The sequence below is a fragment of the Rhincodon typus genome, chromosome 4 (assembly GCF_021869965.1).
Source record: "Rhincodon typus isolate 14 chromosome 4, sRhiTyp1.1, whole genome shotgun sequence".
Classification (NCBI taxonomy): Eukaryota; Metazoa; Chordata; class Chondrichthyes; order Orectolobiformes; family Rhincodontidae; genus Rhincodon; species Rhincodon typus.
The window spans coordinates 95,727,881-95,748,469 of NC_063335.1; the positions used below are offsets into that span (position 1 = coordinate 95,727,881).

At 40.3% G+C, this 20,589-nt stretch overlaps 1 protein-coding gene across 1 annotated transcript; it reads left to right on the forward strand.

Annotated features, from left to right (window-relative positions):
• Positions 1-3,029: 3,029 nt before the first annotated feature.
• ccn4b (cellular communication network factor 4b) lies at positions 3,030-19,011 on the forward strand. The gene is made up of 6 exons (XM_048596178.1): positions 3,030-3,039; positions 4,333-4,388; positions 9,937-10,225; positions 12,664-12,921; positions 15,137-15,330; positions 16,151-19,011. The coding sequence occupies exons 1-6, from the start codon at positions 3,030-3,032 to the stop codon at positions 16,448-16,450; spliced, it is 1,107 nt and encodes a 368-aa protein (XP_048452135.1). The 3' UTR covers positions 16,451-19,011.
• Positions 19,012-20,589: the final 1,578 nt, after the last annotated feature.

Below are 20,589 nucleotides of genomic sequence, written 5' to 3' on the forward strand. Positions count from 1 at the left end.
GAAAGTCCTCCCATCTCTGGGTCTGAATATTGAATTCAACTACAATCTTCTCTCTAAATTGCATGTAAAAGATCTCATGACAGTATTTTGGAGAGAAGCAGGGGTGTGCATCCAATTGTCCTGGCTAATCATTAATACAAAGCTCTGGGGAATTGGGTCTAGTCCTGGTCTCCAGACTTTAGGCAGGATGAATATTTTTAACCAACCTCCAGGTGTTGAGACTTGAATCTGGTCCAACTGTAGGGTTACTGCGATTGCACCACTAGGAAGGGATAGATTAGCCTTGAAGGAAGTACAGTATAAATTAGCCAGAATGATATCCAGACTCCAGAAGTTAATTTGCAAGAGGATTACACGTAGTAGGATTATAGTCCCTCAGATTTAGAAGCTTTGTTTTCAAGGTGTTAAGGATGACAGATAGCGTAGATATAGAAAAACTATATTTCCACTATTTTGGAGAGTCTGGGTTAGGGGATATAGCCTGAAAATTGGAACCAGGCATTTAAGGAATGAAGAGAGATAACAAGGTGTAGAGCTGGATGAACACAGCAGGCCAAGCAGCATCAGAGGAGCAGGAAAGCTAACATTTCGGGTCTAGACCCTTCTTCAGAAAAAGGAATGAAGTTAGGAAACAGTCTACATGCAATGGGTGACAGAAATTTTAAAATCTTTTCAACAGTTGATTCCATGTTAATTGCTAATTTTAAACCTGCGATTGTTAGATTTATGGGTATGGGATTTGGATCTACCTACATCATGTGGACTGCAGCTGTTCAAGAAGGCAACTGACCACCATCTTCTCAAGAGTAACTAGGGCAGGCAATAAATATGGCACAGACAGTGATGCCCACACCCACGAGTGAATAAAAAAAGAACAGTTTTCTAAATTATTCATGTTCTTCTCCTACTCTTGCAGTTATGGGTGGCATATCTAATTCCCCCATTTACAACTGCCTGCCTGTTCCGCACAAATTAATCACTTTCACACAATTCTCTTCAGTATTCATGCTCCCCGCCAGTTTGTCCAATGATTTGAGGTGGAGTTGGGTCATTGTTTAGCTACCATCTCATTGAATGGTAGAACATGCTCAAGAAACTAAATTGGCCTCCTGTTGTTCCTATAATCCCAAATGAAAACAAATTGCTGCCAGTGACCAGATAACTGTGGAATGATCAATCACTATGTCTCCCACTTGAGACATGCTCTCCCTTTTTTAATCTAGCCTGGTTAGGTTGACATTTTACTGATGGCACCATAAAACATGGAACACACATCTGTGTGAAACGACACTGCAGATCTCTGTTGGTTTTCACCGTCTGTCATCACTACCTCCACCCCCAGCTTCAAAGTATTGTTTTTCTTCCCATCTGTGTTTAATTCTACTGCAATCCAATGTCTTACCCTGTGAATGTTTCTGATTTATGGCCTGGGCTGATTTTCAGGGCAGCCTGCTACTCATCTCCAGCATAGAATCGCTGCCTCTGGGCCTTCGCTCACCATTCGCAAGAATGCAGGATGTTTTCAAAGCTGCATAACCAGCAGAAAGGTTGTTCTGGCCAGGGATGGTATTATTCCCTCTTGAATCTGAGAAATTCAGGTCAATTACAGTATCTTCTATATTATTCCACTTGAGATTATATAACTCAGCACATACCATGTATGTAATATTTTCATTCAAATAAAATGGCATAATCTGAGCATTATGGTTCAACAATTTAAGCCAGAGATGAAAATAAATTCCTTCTCTCAAAAGGTATTGAATCGGTGAAAATCTTTACTGCAGAGGGCTGCAGAGGCTGGGATGTTAAGTATATCCAAGGCTGAGATAGAGGGATTTTTATTCATTCATAGAATCAAATATTATGGGGACAAGGAAAGAAAATGGAGTTGAGGATTATCGGATCAAAAATGATCTCATTGAATGGTGAGCAGACTCAATTAGGTGAATGGCCTACTTCTGCTTTTACATCTTGTGGTTTTAAATTATATACAGTACAGTATATGCTAATTCAAAGAATCATAGAATCCCTACAGTGTAGAAGCAGGCCATTCAGCCCATTGGGACCATACCAACCAACTGAAGAGCATCCCACACCCCCTACCCGATCTCTGTAACCCCGCATTTCCCATGGCTAATCCACTTAACCTATATATCCTGGACACTATGGGCAATTTAGCATGGCCATTCCACCTAACCTGCCCATCTTTGGACTGTGGGAGGAAACCGGAGCACTAGAGGGAACCTACAGACATGGGGAGGATGTGCAAACTCCATACAGACAATCGCCCAAGGCTATATTCAAATCTGTGTCTCTGGCACTGTGAGACAGCAATGCTGACCACTGAGCCACTGATTCTGCAGGATATATAGGGACAATGTCATTTTATTTCAGATAGCTATGGTTTATTATCTACAGTGATCATAATTTCAAAGAATGTGAATAGGTTTTAGTTTATGTTAGATAAATCGTGTAAACTCTATTTAACACCTGTAAGGATAGGCTTTAGTGAATTGCGACAGGACATTTAGTATACTTCTACTCAGTATCAGATTAGGTGATCAGTAATGGCCCACTTACCCTTAAAGAAAGTGGTTGCACTATGGTACAAAATATCTGTTGTGGCTTGCTGGAGTGGTACTAAGAAATCCTCAGGTGCTGGAACTGGATTGATTGCTTACCAGATGGGCCAGGAAAAATAAAAATTCTAATCAGACCAAACTTCACCAAATCAACTGAGCAGTTCAAGAAGAAAACCTGTTACGAACTTCAGAAGCAGCAACGATTAGACATCAGGAGAGCTGCTGCATAGTGATGATGTCACTGGACTATTAATTCAGCTGTTTAGATAAATGCTTTTCAAAGCAACGGTCTAAATCCTATTGTAGCAACAGTTAGAAATTCAAATTAATTAATAAATCTGGAATTAAAAGCCATTCTCTTTAATGGTGACCACGGAACCATTGTCATAAGCTAATAGTACACCCCTGTTATATCTCAAATTTTCCAATGACAGTCCAGGTTGCAGGATGGTGCGAGGTAACCTTTATTGCAGCTTTAATTTTCAGCACAGCTTCATTTCTCAGAGCAATAAGGCTGATAGTAGTTGAGAAGCGCTTTGAAGAAATGGTGACAATTGTAGTAATAGGCCACTTGCTTTAAAGTAGAGAAAGACGGGAGGACAGTGATATGCAAGGTAATGTGAAGAGAAAATTGCCTTGCTGATATCATTATGGGTCATGTGGGACATGTAGTGAAATGAAAAAGTAGCGAGAACTATTCAGTGACATTTGTGACACATAACTGCCAAGCACTATGTTTGAATTCCCTCCCTAATGGCATTGTGGATGCACCCACAGTAAATTGACTGTAGCCGTTCAAGAAGGCAACTCACCAATACCTTCTCAAGGGCAAATGCAGGATCAAATCTGCTGTGGTGCCAATTAAGGCCAGGTCTCTCCTGCTGCCCTGTATGTCTGTGAGAAAGGGATCTTTACCTGAACATTAACTGCCTATTTAATGGCCACATTTGGACAACAAATACTTCTCTTGCTGCTTGTAAAACTATGGCCTAGAGGGCAAGCAGGCTACTGGTATGTGCCCTATTTTACAGTCTTGTACACAGATGCCCATTAAAATCCCACTCCATGTTTCAGTTCAATGACAATTCATCAGGACTGGGATATGTTGTGTAAACACAGACTAGGAGCATCAGGTATTTGACCTTGGAGGAGGCACTGCAGTCGAGAATTGACCTGTTTCCACCAGGGATAGTGACACGACTGTTCTCTGTATAAGAGGGGCTGCAGATGCATCAGTTGTGTTCAGCGTTCATATTGGTCATGCAAAAAATGGACACGAATGTTTCCACTTAACAGAATATTTCAAAATTTTCCAGATCACATAGTTCTGCTTAACTTTATGTGATCTCTGCTTCGTTATGGTTATAATACTCCAGGTTCAATAAAAATTGTTAGATTTATTGCTCCTCTAAGGATGGCTCAGTCTGGTTTCCGCTCCCCTCCCCCACCCCCACCCACCATCATACCATCCGTAACGTCTTCCTAAAGTCAGGCTCTGTAACTTCTAAGCCTGACATTCCCAGTTAATGAGCTGGAATGATTGCTATCCCAGCTCTCCGGTCTGCTTTTCACAGTTTTCTGTTGTATCTCGATCATTGTGGCTGTGCAATGCATTGTGCATGAGCCACGTAAAGAGAAATGTTGGAAGTAAATGACAGTTCAGAGATTTTGTGCACATTTTTGACTCACTCCCAAAACTAGTGAAAAGTAGTCAGGCTTGGCTTACTGAAATCTCCAACCAATTCTTCAGGCACTGCAGTGAATTTATCAGCATTCATTTTTAGGGTCACCAGAGGAAGTTTGCAGGTAAGTTTTCTACCAGAACCTAATGTGGCACAGCCACAAATGCAGACTTGTGTATGCCTCAGCTGGCATCTGAGCCACAGAGGGCTCTGGACTGGCAAACTACATGAGGATGTCAGGCTGCCCCTTGAGACGTGCCACAATTATTAAAATGGAGCCTGAGATCCAGTTTAAGGTATTCCTGGGGTCTCTTAGCCCTGGGGCCCCTCGACTGCTTGTCCCAAGGATCATTCTCAGTTTCAGATGTGAATGCGTTTAGGCCTCACTTTTCGCCATGGTTCAGGAGTTTGGAACAAGGGGTGGGGGGCGAACTTGTAAATTCTTCTCATACAGAGCGTTATGAGACAATGCAATGTACTACTAAAGTAAGTTGTTAAAACAAAGACTGCACCGAGACTAGAGAAACAGATTAAGGTTTCAAAATTCAGCAAATTTTTATGAATTGACTCTCTTGATAAAATGGCAAAAATTATAAACCTCAAATACCAGGAAGTTTGCTGTATTATTGTGTCTAGTTATGATAGCTTTTTAATTTATTTGTTCAATTTATTTAATCAATGTAAATGCTGTTCAACTGAAATGCTCAAATTTCTGCGATCTACCGCGATGTCTGAGTAGTCAGTTGAGGGTGTGAGGGAGAAAGCTCTCTGCCAAAAAGATTTATTTTAAGGCAGAGTTGCATTATTATTTGTGCGATTTATGCTGTAAATAAGGCATAACAGCGATGTATATACCCTTGTATTACACTTCTATTACTTAGTGTGTGTTTTTACGTGGATTATGTGGATCTCTTGATCAACCAGAATATTTGATCTACCAGCACAATCCTGGTCCCAAAGGCGCTGGTTAATAAAAAGTTTGCTGTAAAAACAGAAAGTGCCAGCAGGTCTGGCAGCGTCTGATAGAGAGAAACAGGGTTATCCTATGTAGTGATGCAGGTGGGATTTAAATGCTCTCAGGAATATCATCAGCTGAGCCATTACAGTGCTGTCTTAAATCACAATACTGTCAGTGGCCTTGAAGCAGGTTATGTTATCACTGTTTGCATCTTTCTCTTGCTTGCAACATCTTTGCACACAATGAGTTCCAGGTCATTCACTGCATAAAAATGCTTCACTTTACATCTACCTGCATCACTTGTCCAAATCCTTAAATCTGTGTTCTTTGGTCTTGTGGCTTTGGAACAGCTTTTCTTTATCTTCCTTATGCAAATCTTTCATAACCTCATATACTTCTACCAGACTGCCCCTTAATCTTCTTTTTCCTAGGAGGCCACAAACCAGTTTCTCCAACCTAACCTTGTACCAAAAATCTCATGGTCTTTGCTATGGCTGTTGACTCGGTTGACTGTGTTGCTGTCATGAACTCAAATCTGTTTTATTCTGTCCGATTCTGCAGACATTGGGATCTGACCTTTGAGTGTTTGCACTGCACTCTTGATTCTGCTGTGCTTAGCTAGACTATCCCTACGCCAAGGCTGTTGCATCGCTGTCCCTGCCTCATATAAGGGTGACTGTTGACTGACTCTCAGGAGCTCCCATAAGCTTTTACATTTAAAGACTAAAGAACAGAATGTTGATTACAGCTCTGTAATACAGAACCTCCATTCCCCTCTTCTCAGAGTCTCAATAACTTATGATTGTAGATGTTAGAGTTGCATCACCTGGAGTTAAATCTCACATCCCTGAAACCATTCTGATAAATCCCCTCTGAACAATCTCAAGTACGTCCATGTCCTTTCTAACATGTGATCACCAAAACTGAATGCAGCAATGTAGTTGTGGCCTAACCAGGGCATTTGAAAAGTCCAGCATAGCTCCCGTGGTTTTGTGTTCAATGCTGTTCAATGTTGGTACAAAGATAAGTGTGTTTCTGTACTCATTACTTATCTACATTGCAAGCACACTGTAGTGGGTGCTTTACTCTGCAGCTAACTTCAGCTGAATTTTTCCTAGAAGTGCTAGTTTCTGATACTGAATGTAGAAACTCAGAAAACATTAAATTTCCAGCTCCTTGTTGAACGTAAATTTCACCAGAATAGTTTCATGTTCAATTTTCTGTCCTGTAGGTATATCTAACCAGCAAGGACTTCCTGGAAAATATGTGATTTATTTCAGCCACATCCTCCTCAAACTTGACGTAATAAAGGGAGGAGTGCAACTTGGCCTTTGTGTATAATTATGTTCACTGTGTAAAAGGACTTTTTTTTAAACAAACAATGTACAGTACAGAAATAGACCATTCATCCCAACAACTCCATGCTAGTTTTTATGCTCACCTCAAAGCTCCACCATTCATCTAACTATTAGCGGAGCCTTCAATTTCCTTTTCTCGCATTTGCTTATTCACATCTGTACAATTCCCCTTCAAAACTCCATGCAATAGCAAGTTCAGTATTCTCACCACACTTTAGATATGAAAAAAATTCTTCTAATATCCCTATTTAGTCTCTGGCTGACCAAATTATGTTGATGGTCTCTACTTTTACTCTTCTCCACAGTATCTACTCTTCACTTCTACTTGAGAAGTTTAACATTCCATCTGAAAGTTATCATCTTGGATAATGCAACACCACACAGTCTGGATCAAGTCTCCAAATCTTGGACCACAACTGAGAGTTGGCAGAAATAGTGCCATGTATAAAAATTTTTTTGTCATTACTTCAAGATTAGGGGGGATCATTTGTGCAATCCTCAGTATTCTTACATATTTGCTTAATTATTTTATGTAATTACAGCATCTTCAACATTCCACAGTGAATCATATATTCCCTCTTCCAGTAAAGTGATTGCTAATGTCAAGTCTAGCTTTTCATTATTTCTTTTTCTCCTATTCCTTCACAGTCTTAATTCTGGAGATGATGATTACATTTCTTAATTCCCAGTTTTCTCAACTCTTCCTGAAACCTTATCCTGTCCTCACTCAAAGTTAGCCTGATAACAATCAGGGTAGGGGGTTCTGAATATCTTTTCTCAGTCCTCTCCCTAGTCATGAGGCCAGTTCTTGCAATCTGGATAAGATCACTTTACTCAGTAACAGTAAGGAATCAAAACTAGAATGATTTGGTAAAAGAGTAAAACAAATGATCCAAAAATGCCAATAGTGATGATGCACATTCCCATTGTTTGCATCTGTCAAGTGAGAGGAATTTGTAATAAAAAAATTAGTGCTATTTTATTGAGATGAGTCTAATTCAAGCAGAAGTTAGTATCTTGGACCTTTGCAATGACTGAGCCACTTTGTCCAGACTCATACAAAGCACTGATATCCCCTGGTCTGTGTTGATCTCAGTGTGGCAGTAGGGAGGGGATAATTTGCTGGAGTTCTAATTCCTAACTGAGTTCCTATTCCATCTGTTCCAGACACACTGTGAGGCTTCCTGGGAGGTTAAGGTAGCCTGCAGTTCAATAGCTTTCAATTTCAATGGCTTCAAATGAAATCAGGCCACATACAGAGATACTGGAAGCAGCGTAGGTAACAGGTAATGCCACATCAACAACATGTAAAAGTCTTGAAGAGAGAACGAGGAAGGGAAAATTAACAAAATTATTTTAGAACTATTTCAGTAGAGGTACAGGAGTGCCTTTGTGCAATGTTGAATAGTTCAATACTGAAAATAAGTAAATATTAACTGGTTGTGTTACATTACTTTGAGGTGGAGAGCAGGCATGAACAGACATATTTTAGTGACAAGGCAGGTTTATCTGTACTTTGTTGATAATGAGCACAATGTTATCAGCAGCAGGAATGAAAATACTCATTCTTTCGCATAACCTCAAACATTCCCACGTGAGCACTCTTATGTTTGGTGCAGTGTAAAGATCTCAGACTCCTTTGCCAATATGTCTTAATCCCAATTTTAGAAGAAAACCCTCCAAAACAGCAGTTAGACAATACCAGCTTCTGTATCAGCCTAACTGAATTAGACTGACTAGCACGGGAAATCGCACAAGCATAATACGAGCAGGTAGACTATACGTTCCCTGAAGTCACTCCAGTGTCAATTTAAAGATAATTTAGGATAAGGGGAGAGTGCACTGTCATTTAACATAGGACCATAGGAAAACATCTGAATTGGACTCTAAATGCAGCAGTGAAGCGCAGTGTAATAAACTCAGTTTGTTCCCCTATCCCTGTAGAAAAGAGAATATCATTGAATCCCTACAGTGTGGAAGCAGGCCATTCAGCCCATCTATTCCATACCGACCCACCAAAGAGCATCCCACCCAGATCCACTCTCTACCCTATAACCCTGGATTTCCCTTGGCTAATCCACCCAGCCTGCACACTGTGGAGAACATAGGATGGCCAATTCACCTAACCTGCACATCTTTGGACTGTGGGGGGAAACCCATACAGACACTGGAAGAACATGCAAACTCCACACATACAGTCTGTTGAGGGTGGAATTGAACCCTGGCACTGTGAGGCAGCAGCACTAACCACTGATCCACTATGCCACCCGCGAGCTAAATATTGGCCAGAATATTGTGGAGAATGATATCACTTCTTTAAAATAGTTTTGTGGGATCTATTGTGACCACAGGGCTGACAGAGCTTCAGTTTAATGTCCAACATGAAAGGAACCTCCTTTGACAATGCATCACCCTCCCAGGACAGCACTGGATTCAGTGCTCAGATCTCTGAAGTGAGACCAGAACTTTCTGATTCAGAGGTGACAGTGTCACTCATTGGCCATGGCTGAGAATGAGCCCTGTATTTAATTGAGATGCACTGTCTTATTTTTGTTCTCAGTGCCATTTTTTCCCCTCACCTAGAGACGCCAGGTTGTGCTGAAGGAGATGACTAACCAGTTTGTTGGCCAAAAGAACATTCTTTTCAGACTGGAACCAGCTCAGTGGTTGTGAAAATGCTGCAGCAAAAATGGATCACACCTTCACCTGAAACCTGACAATACACAGTGAGTGGTAATGACCCAGAAATCACTGCTTATGAGGATGGAGGAAGGATGGTGATAGAGGACTTCAAAATGGAATTGGATGAAATCTTGAGGAAGATAAACTCACAGGGCTATGGAGGTAGTGCAGGAGATGGGACTGATTGATTTACTTAACAGACAGCCATCCAGCATAGCCTCGATGGTCCAATGGCTCCTTTCTGTGTTGTAGTGACTCTGAGGTCATTGTATCATGTTCAGAAGTGATCCTCCTTTCTGCTACCCCTTCACTTTCCCTGTCCAATGCATCTGAGGGCAATAAAGTAAAACAAAGAATTGAGGATGCTGAAGATCTGAAACAAAAACAGAAATCGCTGGAGAAACTCAGCAGGTCTAGCAACATCTGTGGAGAGAAAGCAGAATTAATGTTACAAATCTCAGGCTCTGAAGTAGGGTTACTGATCCAAAATGTTAACACTGCTTTCTCTCCCAAGAAACTGCCAGACTTGCTGTTTTCTGTTTATCCACAATAGAGTCACAATTGGTGTACACACCTTTATTTTACTTAACGGAGACATTCCCAGTCTATCTGTACTGTCTGTGAAGGCTCTGTGGTAGCTTATTTCGTTAAACTGTGTTATCTCTTCCACACAGGGTCTCACCCAGAAATCCAAGGCAGCTTCAGAGGAGAGTGTGAACTCAACAGAATTCGTCCACCCGTATAACCGCACCCAGTACTGTCACTGGCCTTGCCAGTGTCCGAAGCGCACGCCTAGGTGTCCACCCGGAGTTAGCTTGGTAATGGATGGCTGTGAATGTTGTAAGGCATGTGCCAAGCAGCTGGGAGAGAACTGCACAGAGGCAGACACCTGCGATTACCACAAAGGGCTGTACTGTGACTATAGTCGGGATGCCCCTAAGTATGAAGTAGGATTGTGCGCGTGTAAGTGAAGTATATACCTTGGTGACATACAGAACAAAAAACAGTTATCAGAGGGTCAAAGGGTCATGTCAATCTTGTGGGGATGGCGGCTGCTGGGGAATGGGGGTGGGTTTGGGGCTGGGTGATTGTTCATGGGGACAGGATAAGTGCTTTGCAGTCTCATCAGGACAGCTACCTATCACTTCACAGCTTCCACCAAACTTTTCATAAGTGCCATATGAAAGGCGTAAGTTCAAATCAAAGGGAATCTCAGATAAAACTGGTCTACAGATTAGGAATTAATCGAAGGAACGGGAGCAGAGTTAAAGGTGTGATTTTAGGCTGGGGAACTGCCCTGAGCAGAGTGACCCATACTGCAGCTACTGCTGTTCCTTCTATACACAAGCCGTCTGCATTCAGAAACCTGTTGGAAGGAAAAATGAGGTGCAGAGTAATTGAATGGTTTTCAACTCACTAGGAAAGAGGCTCAGTAAGGCCTAGGAGTGAGAAGACAGCCACCGCAGTCAGAAAATGTGAACTGACTATATCATACAGAGTAGAAATAGAAATGTACAGCACCGACAAATTGGTCCATGCCCGTGTACATACTGCACTTGAACCCCCGTCCCAACCCTATTAGCATATCCGTACATTCCTTACTCCCATATGCCCTTACCCAAACTCCCATTAAATGCTTCCATGTTATTCAGATATGTGTCAGCAACTTCCTAATTCTTATCACTCTTTTGGTAAAGATGTCTCTTCTGAACTCTAGCCCTGGGAGATTTAGTCATGACTATGTTGGATCTTAATCTCTCTCATGCATGGAAATACCTTCACTGTGTCTTCCCAATCGAACTCCAGTGTTAGTTTTGTTTTCTTCCAGTTGCTAATGTATTCTGCTGAAAATGCTGACTGTTCCTGAAGTGCCTCTGAGGTTGCACACAGATGCACCACCAAAGGGACATGCCTCCACCTCTAAGCAGTGACTGTTGGAAGGCTAGTTAACCATGTAAGGCATCACATTTGTTCACATGCATGCACAGTTTCCAGCAGGGGTCCCTGGATAGCATTCGATAGCAGGGTAATAAAACCAAGAATTGCAGATGCTAGAGATCTGAAATAAACAAAAAACAGAATTTGCTGGAGACATTCAGCAGATCTGGAAGCATCTGCGGAGAAAGAAACAGAATTATCGTTTCAAGTCATCTGACATTTCAGAGGGCTACAGAACAATCATGAGCAGGAACCAAGTCTTATCATTTTCTCCTCCACTGTCCAGGTACTGATGAATGTAAGATTCAGGCTGACATGGGTAGGATAAGCTATCTCAGCATGAAAAATAGGACCAGGTATTTATTTAATTCAGTATCAATCTGGAATTGAACCCTGGGATTGAAACAGATTGCATAGAACTGTTAAAAACAGTCTATCTTTGTGTAACTGGTTTGGTCAAATTGACATTCATCTATCTTTTACTGATTCTAATTTAACTAGCTATGTGGTGCACGAATTCCATTGAAGTTTCACTGGACCTTTCAAATTCCTTGTCATAGTGAGTGAAGAAGTTGAGGTAATGAAGGCGGTGCCTGCTCATTTGGACTGAAGGAGACTTGGGTTCAGAGCAGGGAAAGGGGATCAAATGGAGGATGGCAGGTCAACTCCCAGAGGATAGCAGGGTTTGATCCAGAGTAGGGGAAGGGGATCGGAATGTGGAGAGTGGAGGAAGCAGGAATCGAGTGTTGCGTCCATTCTCATGATCTCATTGAATGGTGGAACAGGTTCAAGGAGCTGAATAGCCTACTCCTGTTCCTATTTTCCCATGATCCAGGGGTGTCAGGTCAGGGTCTGAGAGGTGTCAGTGGTGTGGGAGAGATGTTGTTAGGTTCTGTGAGATAAGTATGGCGTTTAGTTAAATAGATACTTAAGAGTTAAACAGATTATTTAATAGCCTGACTTTTCCTGGGTAAAGTTTCCTTAATTGCATTTGAACCCTTCCGATATCCCGATTTAAATGGATATTTTCTGAGGGTCCCAAGCATAGAGAAATTGTGCAGCAGAACTTTCAATTTTCCAGGTAATCCAGGCTATCTGATGTAGCTTAGTTGCTGTCAGCAATCTGAAAACATTACAAGTTATCAGCTGTTCATAGAACAGGAGTTTGTGCAACATTTCAACTTCCCATATAACAACAATGGCGACACTTCAAGAGCGCTTCGTTGGCACTTTATAAATACAAGTCTTTCTATGGTTGAACAGGTAACAGTGCCATCCTCTGGAGGAAATAAGAATAGCAAGGATTGCCATTGTTACCATCAATTTGAATGACCTGTTACCATCAATTTGAATGACCTGTTACCGTTATTATGACAAATCAAATAAATTGTTTTCTTTTATTAAAGGTTAAGTAATATGTGAGTTTACTTCATAGGTTTGTAATTGATCTTTTGTTCTGTTAGATGTGGTTGGAGTAGGATGCGAGCTCAACGGGGTCATGTATTCCAATGGCCAAAGCTTTCAACCCAACTGCAAGTACAAATGTACATGTGTAAACGGTGCAATTGGTTGTATCCCTGTGTGCCGGCAGTCCCGACCTCCACTTGTCTGGTGTCAGAATCCCAAGCGTGTTAAAATGCCAGGAAAATGCTGTGAACAGTGGTTCTGCGATGAATCAAAGAAGCTAAAGAAGACTGCCCCTCGTCATGTGTCCCTGTCAGGTAGGAGAACCTGTGCATGGCCTGGTTCAGTAGAGGTTTCTGAGATTTTTGTAAATCGAGGTCTAAAAAGTTGGAAACACTCCAATAGGAACTTGCAAGAGAGATTTGGAAACACTTCAAACATTTGCAAAGCTACATGGAAAAGGTGACACCAATTTCTTTCAAAGAGCCAGCACAGAGACAACGGGTTTAATAGCCACCCTCTGTGCTGCACCATTCTACAATTCTATAATTCATCTGCTCCTATCTCCCGGTTTTCAGTTATCCCCTGAAGGTGCAAACGCTTCCTCGATTGAGTTCTCAGCAACCTCCAAAATCTTGTGCAAGTGATATTTGTGAGCTACGGTAGTGTTTCTCAGCAGGCTGTCTGACAGTAAATGTGGTTGCAGAGGTCAGAAATCATAACCAGTGTGAACATAGATGTAGCAGGAGCCCACTCATGTACACATGCCAGTGAGTGACTGGATTCCAGTCACAAGTGGGAATCTTGGTTGTTCCCCTATGTCTGCTCGGGTTCTGAAGCTGTTTTGTAAACACTCATCTATCTCAACAGAGACCAGCTAACTGAGCGCAGACCAGATACGAACCTGGGACCTTGCTGGTCTTATGTCTCAGTTTACATTCCACAGAGCATGATTACTGCTAAACCGGAAAGTTTAAGTTATTTTTGACATAATTGGGGCTAGCAATATATGCTTAGGTGTGGAATGGATTACCAGCAAAACTAATTCAAAAAAATTTTAAGAATGATGGATACGATACTATAGCTGTTTTCTTTGTATCAGGATGGGAATAGAGAGTGGCCATCTTGGGTAAAATGGGCAATCAATAATTGATTTTGTCATGCAGCAGATTGTGAAAGAGAAGATCAAATATCCAAATGCCATTTGTTCAATTTAAGTCTTCTTACACTGCCTTTCTTATCACCCCTCTCAATATCAATTTATTAATTCACGATTCATAAAGACCCACATTTGTATGTTTTCTGTATATTTCAATTTTGTGAAATGTACTTGTTCCATTATTAGATCTGTCAACACCTTGCTTTGGTAATAGTACTTTCAAATTTAGCTACTTATACCTACTGATATCTCCCGTTCTTCATCGTCATTGACACTCCCAGTAGGCCTGACTTAGGAGAAAACCATGCAGTTTTCTTTATGAGTCAAAAGTTTATTGGTTAAGTAGTTGTAGGAGAACAGGTTTACAGATTTTTGGGAAAGAGCAAAGGAGTGAGATGAATTGGATAGCTCTTCACTCCCAGTGCACCCTCCATGAAGCTGTAGGTATAATCCTCCTGTGCTACATGATTCTATTATTGTATCACCATTTGGTATTGAATCAGTTCAAAATATCCTCTAATGGAGACCTGAACTGCCACAAGATTGACCTAGATTTCAGCAGGCAGGTTACTACAGAGAAAGTATTATCATAGAATAATTATGCTGCAGGAGGAGGCCAATCAGCTCACCAAGGCTGCACTGGGCTCTCCAAGCCATCTCCTCAAGTAGAAACATTGAAACATAGAAACAAGGAGCAAGAGTAGGCCGTTAGCCCTTTATGCTTGCACAGTCTTTCAACATGATCATCTAATTCAGTGTCATATTTCAGTAGTACTCCTTGAAAACCTTGATGCCTTTAAAATCTAATAAAAAAGAACTATCTCCTGAGTACATTCAGTGAAATCCCTGTACAATGCTCCTGTACAAATTATCATCTAATGCCCTCTGGAATGCTTCAATAACTCTGCCACCATCATTCTTCTAGGCAGTGGATTCCAGACCAAAATCACTTACGTGAAAGCATTTTTCTCAATTCAATCCAGGTTTTTAGCAGCAGCAATGGACAGAGTGTCATTCCTACACATTCAGTTCTCCTTCACCTTGGCAACATGTTCCTCCTCCCAGTCTTTAGCATGTGCCCTTTTATCCAACATCCTCAGACAATCTGACCTAATGGTGAAGAGAATAAAGCAATGATCAGTTCAGCATGCCTTGGTTACACCGCATAAACGACAATACTGCCATTGCACAAAACATAGTCAACGTTTTAATGTCATGTTATACTTTCTGCCACCATTTGTTTTGTATCAGAAATCTAGTGAATGTCTTGGTGCTACATATTTGATCATTTGGGAAGCAAGGAGCAGAAATGATTTTTGCTGTCTTGGCTTGAGGATTATACTGACTTTGTTGTTCACTGTATACGTTCCCAGCTTACACAGGTGAGTCAGAAGTGTGGCGCCGTAATTGCTTAGTGCAAACTACACCCTGGACTGCCTGCTCGGCATCTTGCGGAATGGGAATATCTACAAGGATTTCAAACGAAAACGACCAGTGCAAACTAGCAAAAGAAAGGCGCCTTTGCTATTTACGTCCCTGCAATGTTAACATTACGCAACATATCAAGGTAAGATTCTCGGATTTGACTTCACTAAGTCCTTACTCCCAGGGATTGCCAAGTGACTCTCTGGTATTATCACTGAGGCCAGCAAAGTGCACTGCAACCCTCTTTGGTCCCACTGCTCCACTGAGCACAACATAAACATAAATATTTCACCCTGTTACCTATACCAATGAAATATTTTTAACTGAATTTAATTTAGAATAACAAGATACATGAACCAGGTCTTTTTAATTAATAACAAAATTTATTATGGAAATGAGGCTTACTTGGTGATGATGTAAAACCAATTAACACAGTTTGAAATATGGAAATACAAATAAATACCATTCTAAACACAGACACAGACACATCCATTCACACCTGGAAAAAGGAAAAACATTTCTGATGCTGCAGAGATTCACTTTGAAAACAAAAACTAGTTTTAAAGTAAATTCAACACACCCAAAACTCATATTACCAAAACATATTGCTACAAACTGTGTCATGAAGATATGACAGAAGTTTGTCAATGCTTTCCAATGTCCCAATATTTGCTTTTTAACAGTTCAGTTGGGTTTACAGCACTTGGTTGGATGAACAAGAGATGCTTGTAATGCTGTCTGACGGAGGATACAGAATCTAAAATAAAAAGTGTCACTTTTCATTTTTTAACTTCACAACAGATGCAGTGAGATGTGTTTCAGGGAACTGGCTGTGTCTCCTTGGGGAGAAGGGAAACATTGAAGTGATTTAATGCCACTCTTCCACATTATGAAAGGAATTAGCAAAGTGTTTACAATCAAGTAAATTCTCAACTATGGTGGTTTCTTTTTTTTTCACGCAGGAAGGGAAGACATGCTTGAGTGTTCTCAAGCAAGCAGAACCAAAGAACTTCACATTGTCTGGCTGTGTGAGCCGTCGCACCTACCGGCCAAAGTATTGTGGTGTCTGCAAAGATGACCGATGCTGTACTCCCCTCAAGTCAAAGACCATTGAGGTGAATTTTGACTGTCCCGATGGCCTGAGCTTCTCCAAGAATCTGATGTGGATAAACTCCTGTTTTTGCAACTTGAGGTGCAAGAATCCGAACGACATTTTTGCAGACCTGTCATACTATCTTGACTACTCTGAAATCTCAAATTAACTCAAATTGAAATGTATGTTTTTCCATTGACTGATGATAAAAGAGATGGGAAGATACATATATGTGTTTTCACCTTGTGGTAACGATGGCAATCTCATGCCTGTTTTCAGTGAGTTAGTTGCCTGAAAATTACAAGTTCCCAATCTGTGCTCAAAGAAATTAGTTTGTTTTGTAGAAAATTATAAATTTATTTCATTTATGAAAATGTCCAACAGGAATTATTAGGAAAATATTATTTACTGTGATGTCACTTTAATAGTTAGATCAACATCCAGATTGTAAAGGTTGCATTGCAAGCCAGCCATTTGTCTGAAAAGAAAAGTGCATTCCACTAAATAACCCTATTATTAATTAAATTATTGTTACTGGTTTCTTAAAACCACTTTCCCAATTTTTATCAATTGGTAGGAATCTTACTTCTGAGTTCCAAAGCTGTCGGTAGAAGGTAGTTGAAAGCTATTTTAGGGGAAAGTTCCATACATTGCTGAGAGAGGTCAACATTAATCTGCTGAAAGTTTAACCTGTGGTCTTGACTTTCAGTTCAAGTAAAAATATTATTAACAGCCAATGATGTTAGCTATAGTTTAGCAGTAACACTTTCAAGAGACTGTATGGCCTATTCCTGCTTTTGTTTCTTATGTTCTTATACTGAGATCAATTAATTTAGCACACATCTATGGTCTTAAAATTCAAGAATATAGTAAAATATATTTAACAATCAAATTTGTTTTTGGCTGTGATGCCCTGTGGGATGTTTTATTCCCAGAATTTAAGAACTTTTGCTGTTGGTGAGGATTGTTCCTTGCTCAGCTGAAGGAGGTTTGAAACTTAGCCCCGGGGAATAGATCAGAATTGTACAAAGCAAAATTCAAGCATTTCTAACTGTCATTCAGGCCTTCACAGCACAGTGCCTCCGTACATTTCCCATGGAATGGTCACAGCCTTAAAAGAAAGCCATTCAGTCCCTCCTTACCATGTTAGCTATCTGCAAGAGCAGCTCAGCTAGTTCCACTCACCCACCCCGCCATCTTTTCCACACAGGGAAATTTATTCAAAATAAATGGCAAGTGCACAGGATTGAAACACTCCCCAAACCAAATCTATTGTGCATTACTGTAGCAATGTGCCCAGATGAAATCAACCTCATTTGAGTCTAAAAGTGGCAAAAAAAAACCTCTTACTCACACAACACTTTGAACTGAGGTTCACAGCTTGTGAGTTAGTTAGCAGTTCAAATGGAAGGTCACTGGAGAACTGATTGGCCCCATTTCGTTCCACAGATTCTGCCTGACCTGAAATTTTCCAGCATTATTTTTCTTGTTTCAGATCCTAGCACCCACCATATTTTGCTTTTATTTAAATTACTAGAAAGTATTGTGGTGATTTGGTCACAGGTCTAACAGTACGACATCAGGCACTTATAAAATCAAAAGGGTTAAAAAAAAGGATTAAAGTTGTCTGTCTACCCCATGAACTTTGACTATGAGTAAAAATAAAAATGTGTTGGAAAGATTTCCAGACAGCTGCAGATGTCAGGAGATCTTATCACCTATTAATGAGCATGATCAGATTTAGAAAAGAGCTGTCAGACCTTCATTTACCGGCCTCTGCAGAGATACGTTTTGCAATGTACTCATCTCACAAATTCTTCTTGCTTGAAAATGACAACCAATTTGCAAAGTCAAGTTATTTAACTAGTTGCTAAAATGCCATCACAGTGCTTTTTTTTGTCCCTAATCGAACCCCAGGATCAAATAACATAAACTGAAATGGATGCAATTAAGACTGACAGGACTTACCTTAGACTTAAGATGGTGATTCCTCTGTTTGAAAAATGATGTTATTTCACTAACAAAGGTGCTATAAGATTTATGACTTTCGAGCTTAAGCTACAGTTAGGTACTGATCACTTTGAAAGCAGAAGGTCATTCTGTGGAAAAAATATTTTAAACCCAGTCACATCCTGGTGGATTTTTGGAGATGTTGGAGACAATAAAACAGCAATTGCTAAGGACATAAAAAGTATGTGGATAAACAAAGAGACTTTTTGATGCAGTCACTTTAATAATTTTGATTTTCGTCCAAACAATCCATATTGAGATGATAAAAGTCTAACCATTAACATGAAATGTGCCTTCCTGACGCCTCACCTCACAACATTGTAATATTGTTATCAGATATTTTGATTGAGTTTTGCAGTGGAAATGCCACATTCAAACTTGAGCCATGATTCTCATCCGTCATTCCCTGGTAAAAGATGACAAACTAAGAGTGGAAAGCACTCAGAGATTGGTAGGACAGAAGTAAACAAACAAAGATTATTGAAAATAAATAATGTGAGCGGTGAGTAAATGTCCACCTTATACTTGTGTTCCTCTCCCCTCACTGTGGCTGCTTTCTTCTTAAAATCCATGAGATGAAATAGTTTCACTGCTCAACGTCATGGTGCTTCAACACAGAATGAAAGTGAAATGAATCAAAAAAGTGTATAATTTCTTATCAGGGATACAATACTATATATGTAAAGGGATGCTTTAATAAAGAAAATCTATTTAATTCCACTTATTAAGAGTTCTGATGATATTAAAGATGCAATTTGAAATGTCTGTTTGAGTTTTTCTCATTTTAAGGTAGTAAAAACATAAACATTTTCAAAAATGGATACAAAGTCTTGTAGTTTAATCCTTATTTAATTAATAACTTGATTGTCTTCTATTATCGTAACCCCAATGTGAAATATCTATAAATACATAAATTGTCACTTGAACCCACCTATACTGTTGCCTTTGGTATCTTTCCCGAGTAGCACATTTAATAGTCGCATAATTGCTTTTAAATAAAAAAAATTATACCTGCTTTCTCTTCTTTCTTCCAATTGTCTAATTTTCAAATAAAAGTAGAAAGTGCTGGTGAAACACAGCCAGTCTGGCAATATCTGTGGAGAGAGACACAGAGTTAATCTTTCGAGTCCAATATGACTCATCTCCCGAAGAAAGCCTGAGTTCCAAAGAAGTTGAAGAACCACTTGCTTTCTTTTTTCTTTCAGATCTCCAGTATCTGCAGTTTTTTGCTTCTATTTGAGTCCCTAATTTTTAAACTTATGTTTTCCAGCACCTGAAACTGTCAATATATTGAACATTTTCATTTATATTCCTGAAAATGTAAAGTGGATCACAGTCCCTGTTTCCAAGAGAAAAGATATTCAATGTTTAAGACTTCTTTTGGCCTTAAACACCTAGTTATTGATTCATTAAGGCATAGAAGGGCCCATTTGGCCCACTAAGCTAGGACCATCGTGCCTAGTAGATGGTGACAGGCTTTAGAGAGTCAGGAAGTGAGTACTTGCTGCAGTTCCTTGTCTCCAACTTGCTCTTGTAGCCATTGTATTTATATGGCAAGTCCAGTTGAGATTCTGGTCAATGGTAACTCCCAGGATGTTGATAGTGAGCAATCCAACAATAATGCAACTGAATTATAAGGGGTAATGGTTAGATTGTCTTTAAATAAGATGGTCATTGCCTGGCATTTGTGTGGCATGAATGTTACTTGCCAAATTTCAGCCCAAGCCTGAGTATTGTCTGGGACTTGCTGCATTTGGAAATAGATTGCTTCAGTATCTGAGAGGTTGCAAATGGTGCAATCATCAGCGAACATCCCACTTCTGAGCCTATGATGGAGGGAAGGTCATTGATGAAGCAGCTGAAGATGGTTGGGCCAAGGACACTACCCTGAGGAACTCCTGCAGAGATGTCCTGGAGCTGAGATGATGACATCCAACAACCACTACTATCTTCCTATGTGCCAGGTATGACTCCAATCAGCAGAGAGCTTTCACACTGATTCTCACTGACTTGAATTTTGCTACAGCTCCCTGATACCACACTCAGTAAAATGTGGTCTTAATGTCAAGGGCTGTCACTCTCATCTCACCTCTGAATTCAGCTCTTTTGTCCATATTTGAACCAAGGCTGTATTGAGACCTGGAGCTGAGTGGCCCTGGTGAAACTGAGCAGATTATTGATGAGCAAGTCTTCCTTGACAGCACTGTTGATGACACCTTCCATCACTTTACTGATCAAGAGTAGACTGATGCGGTGGTAATTGGCCAGGTTGGATTTGTCCTGCTTTTTATGTACAGG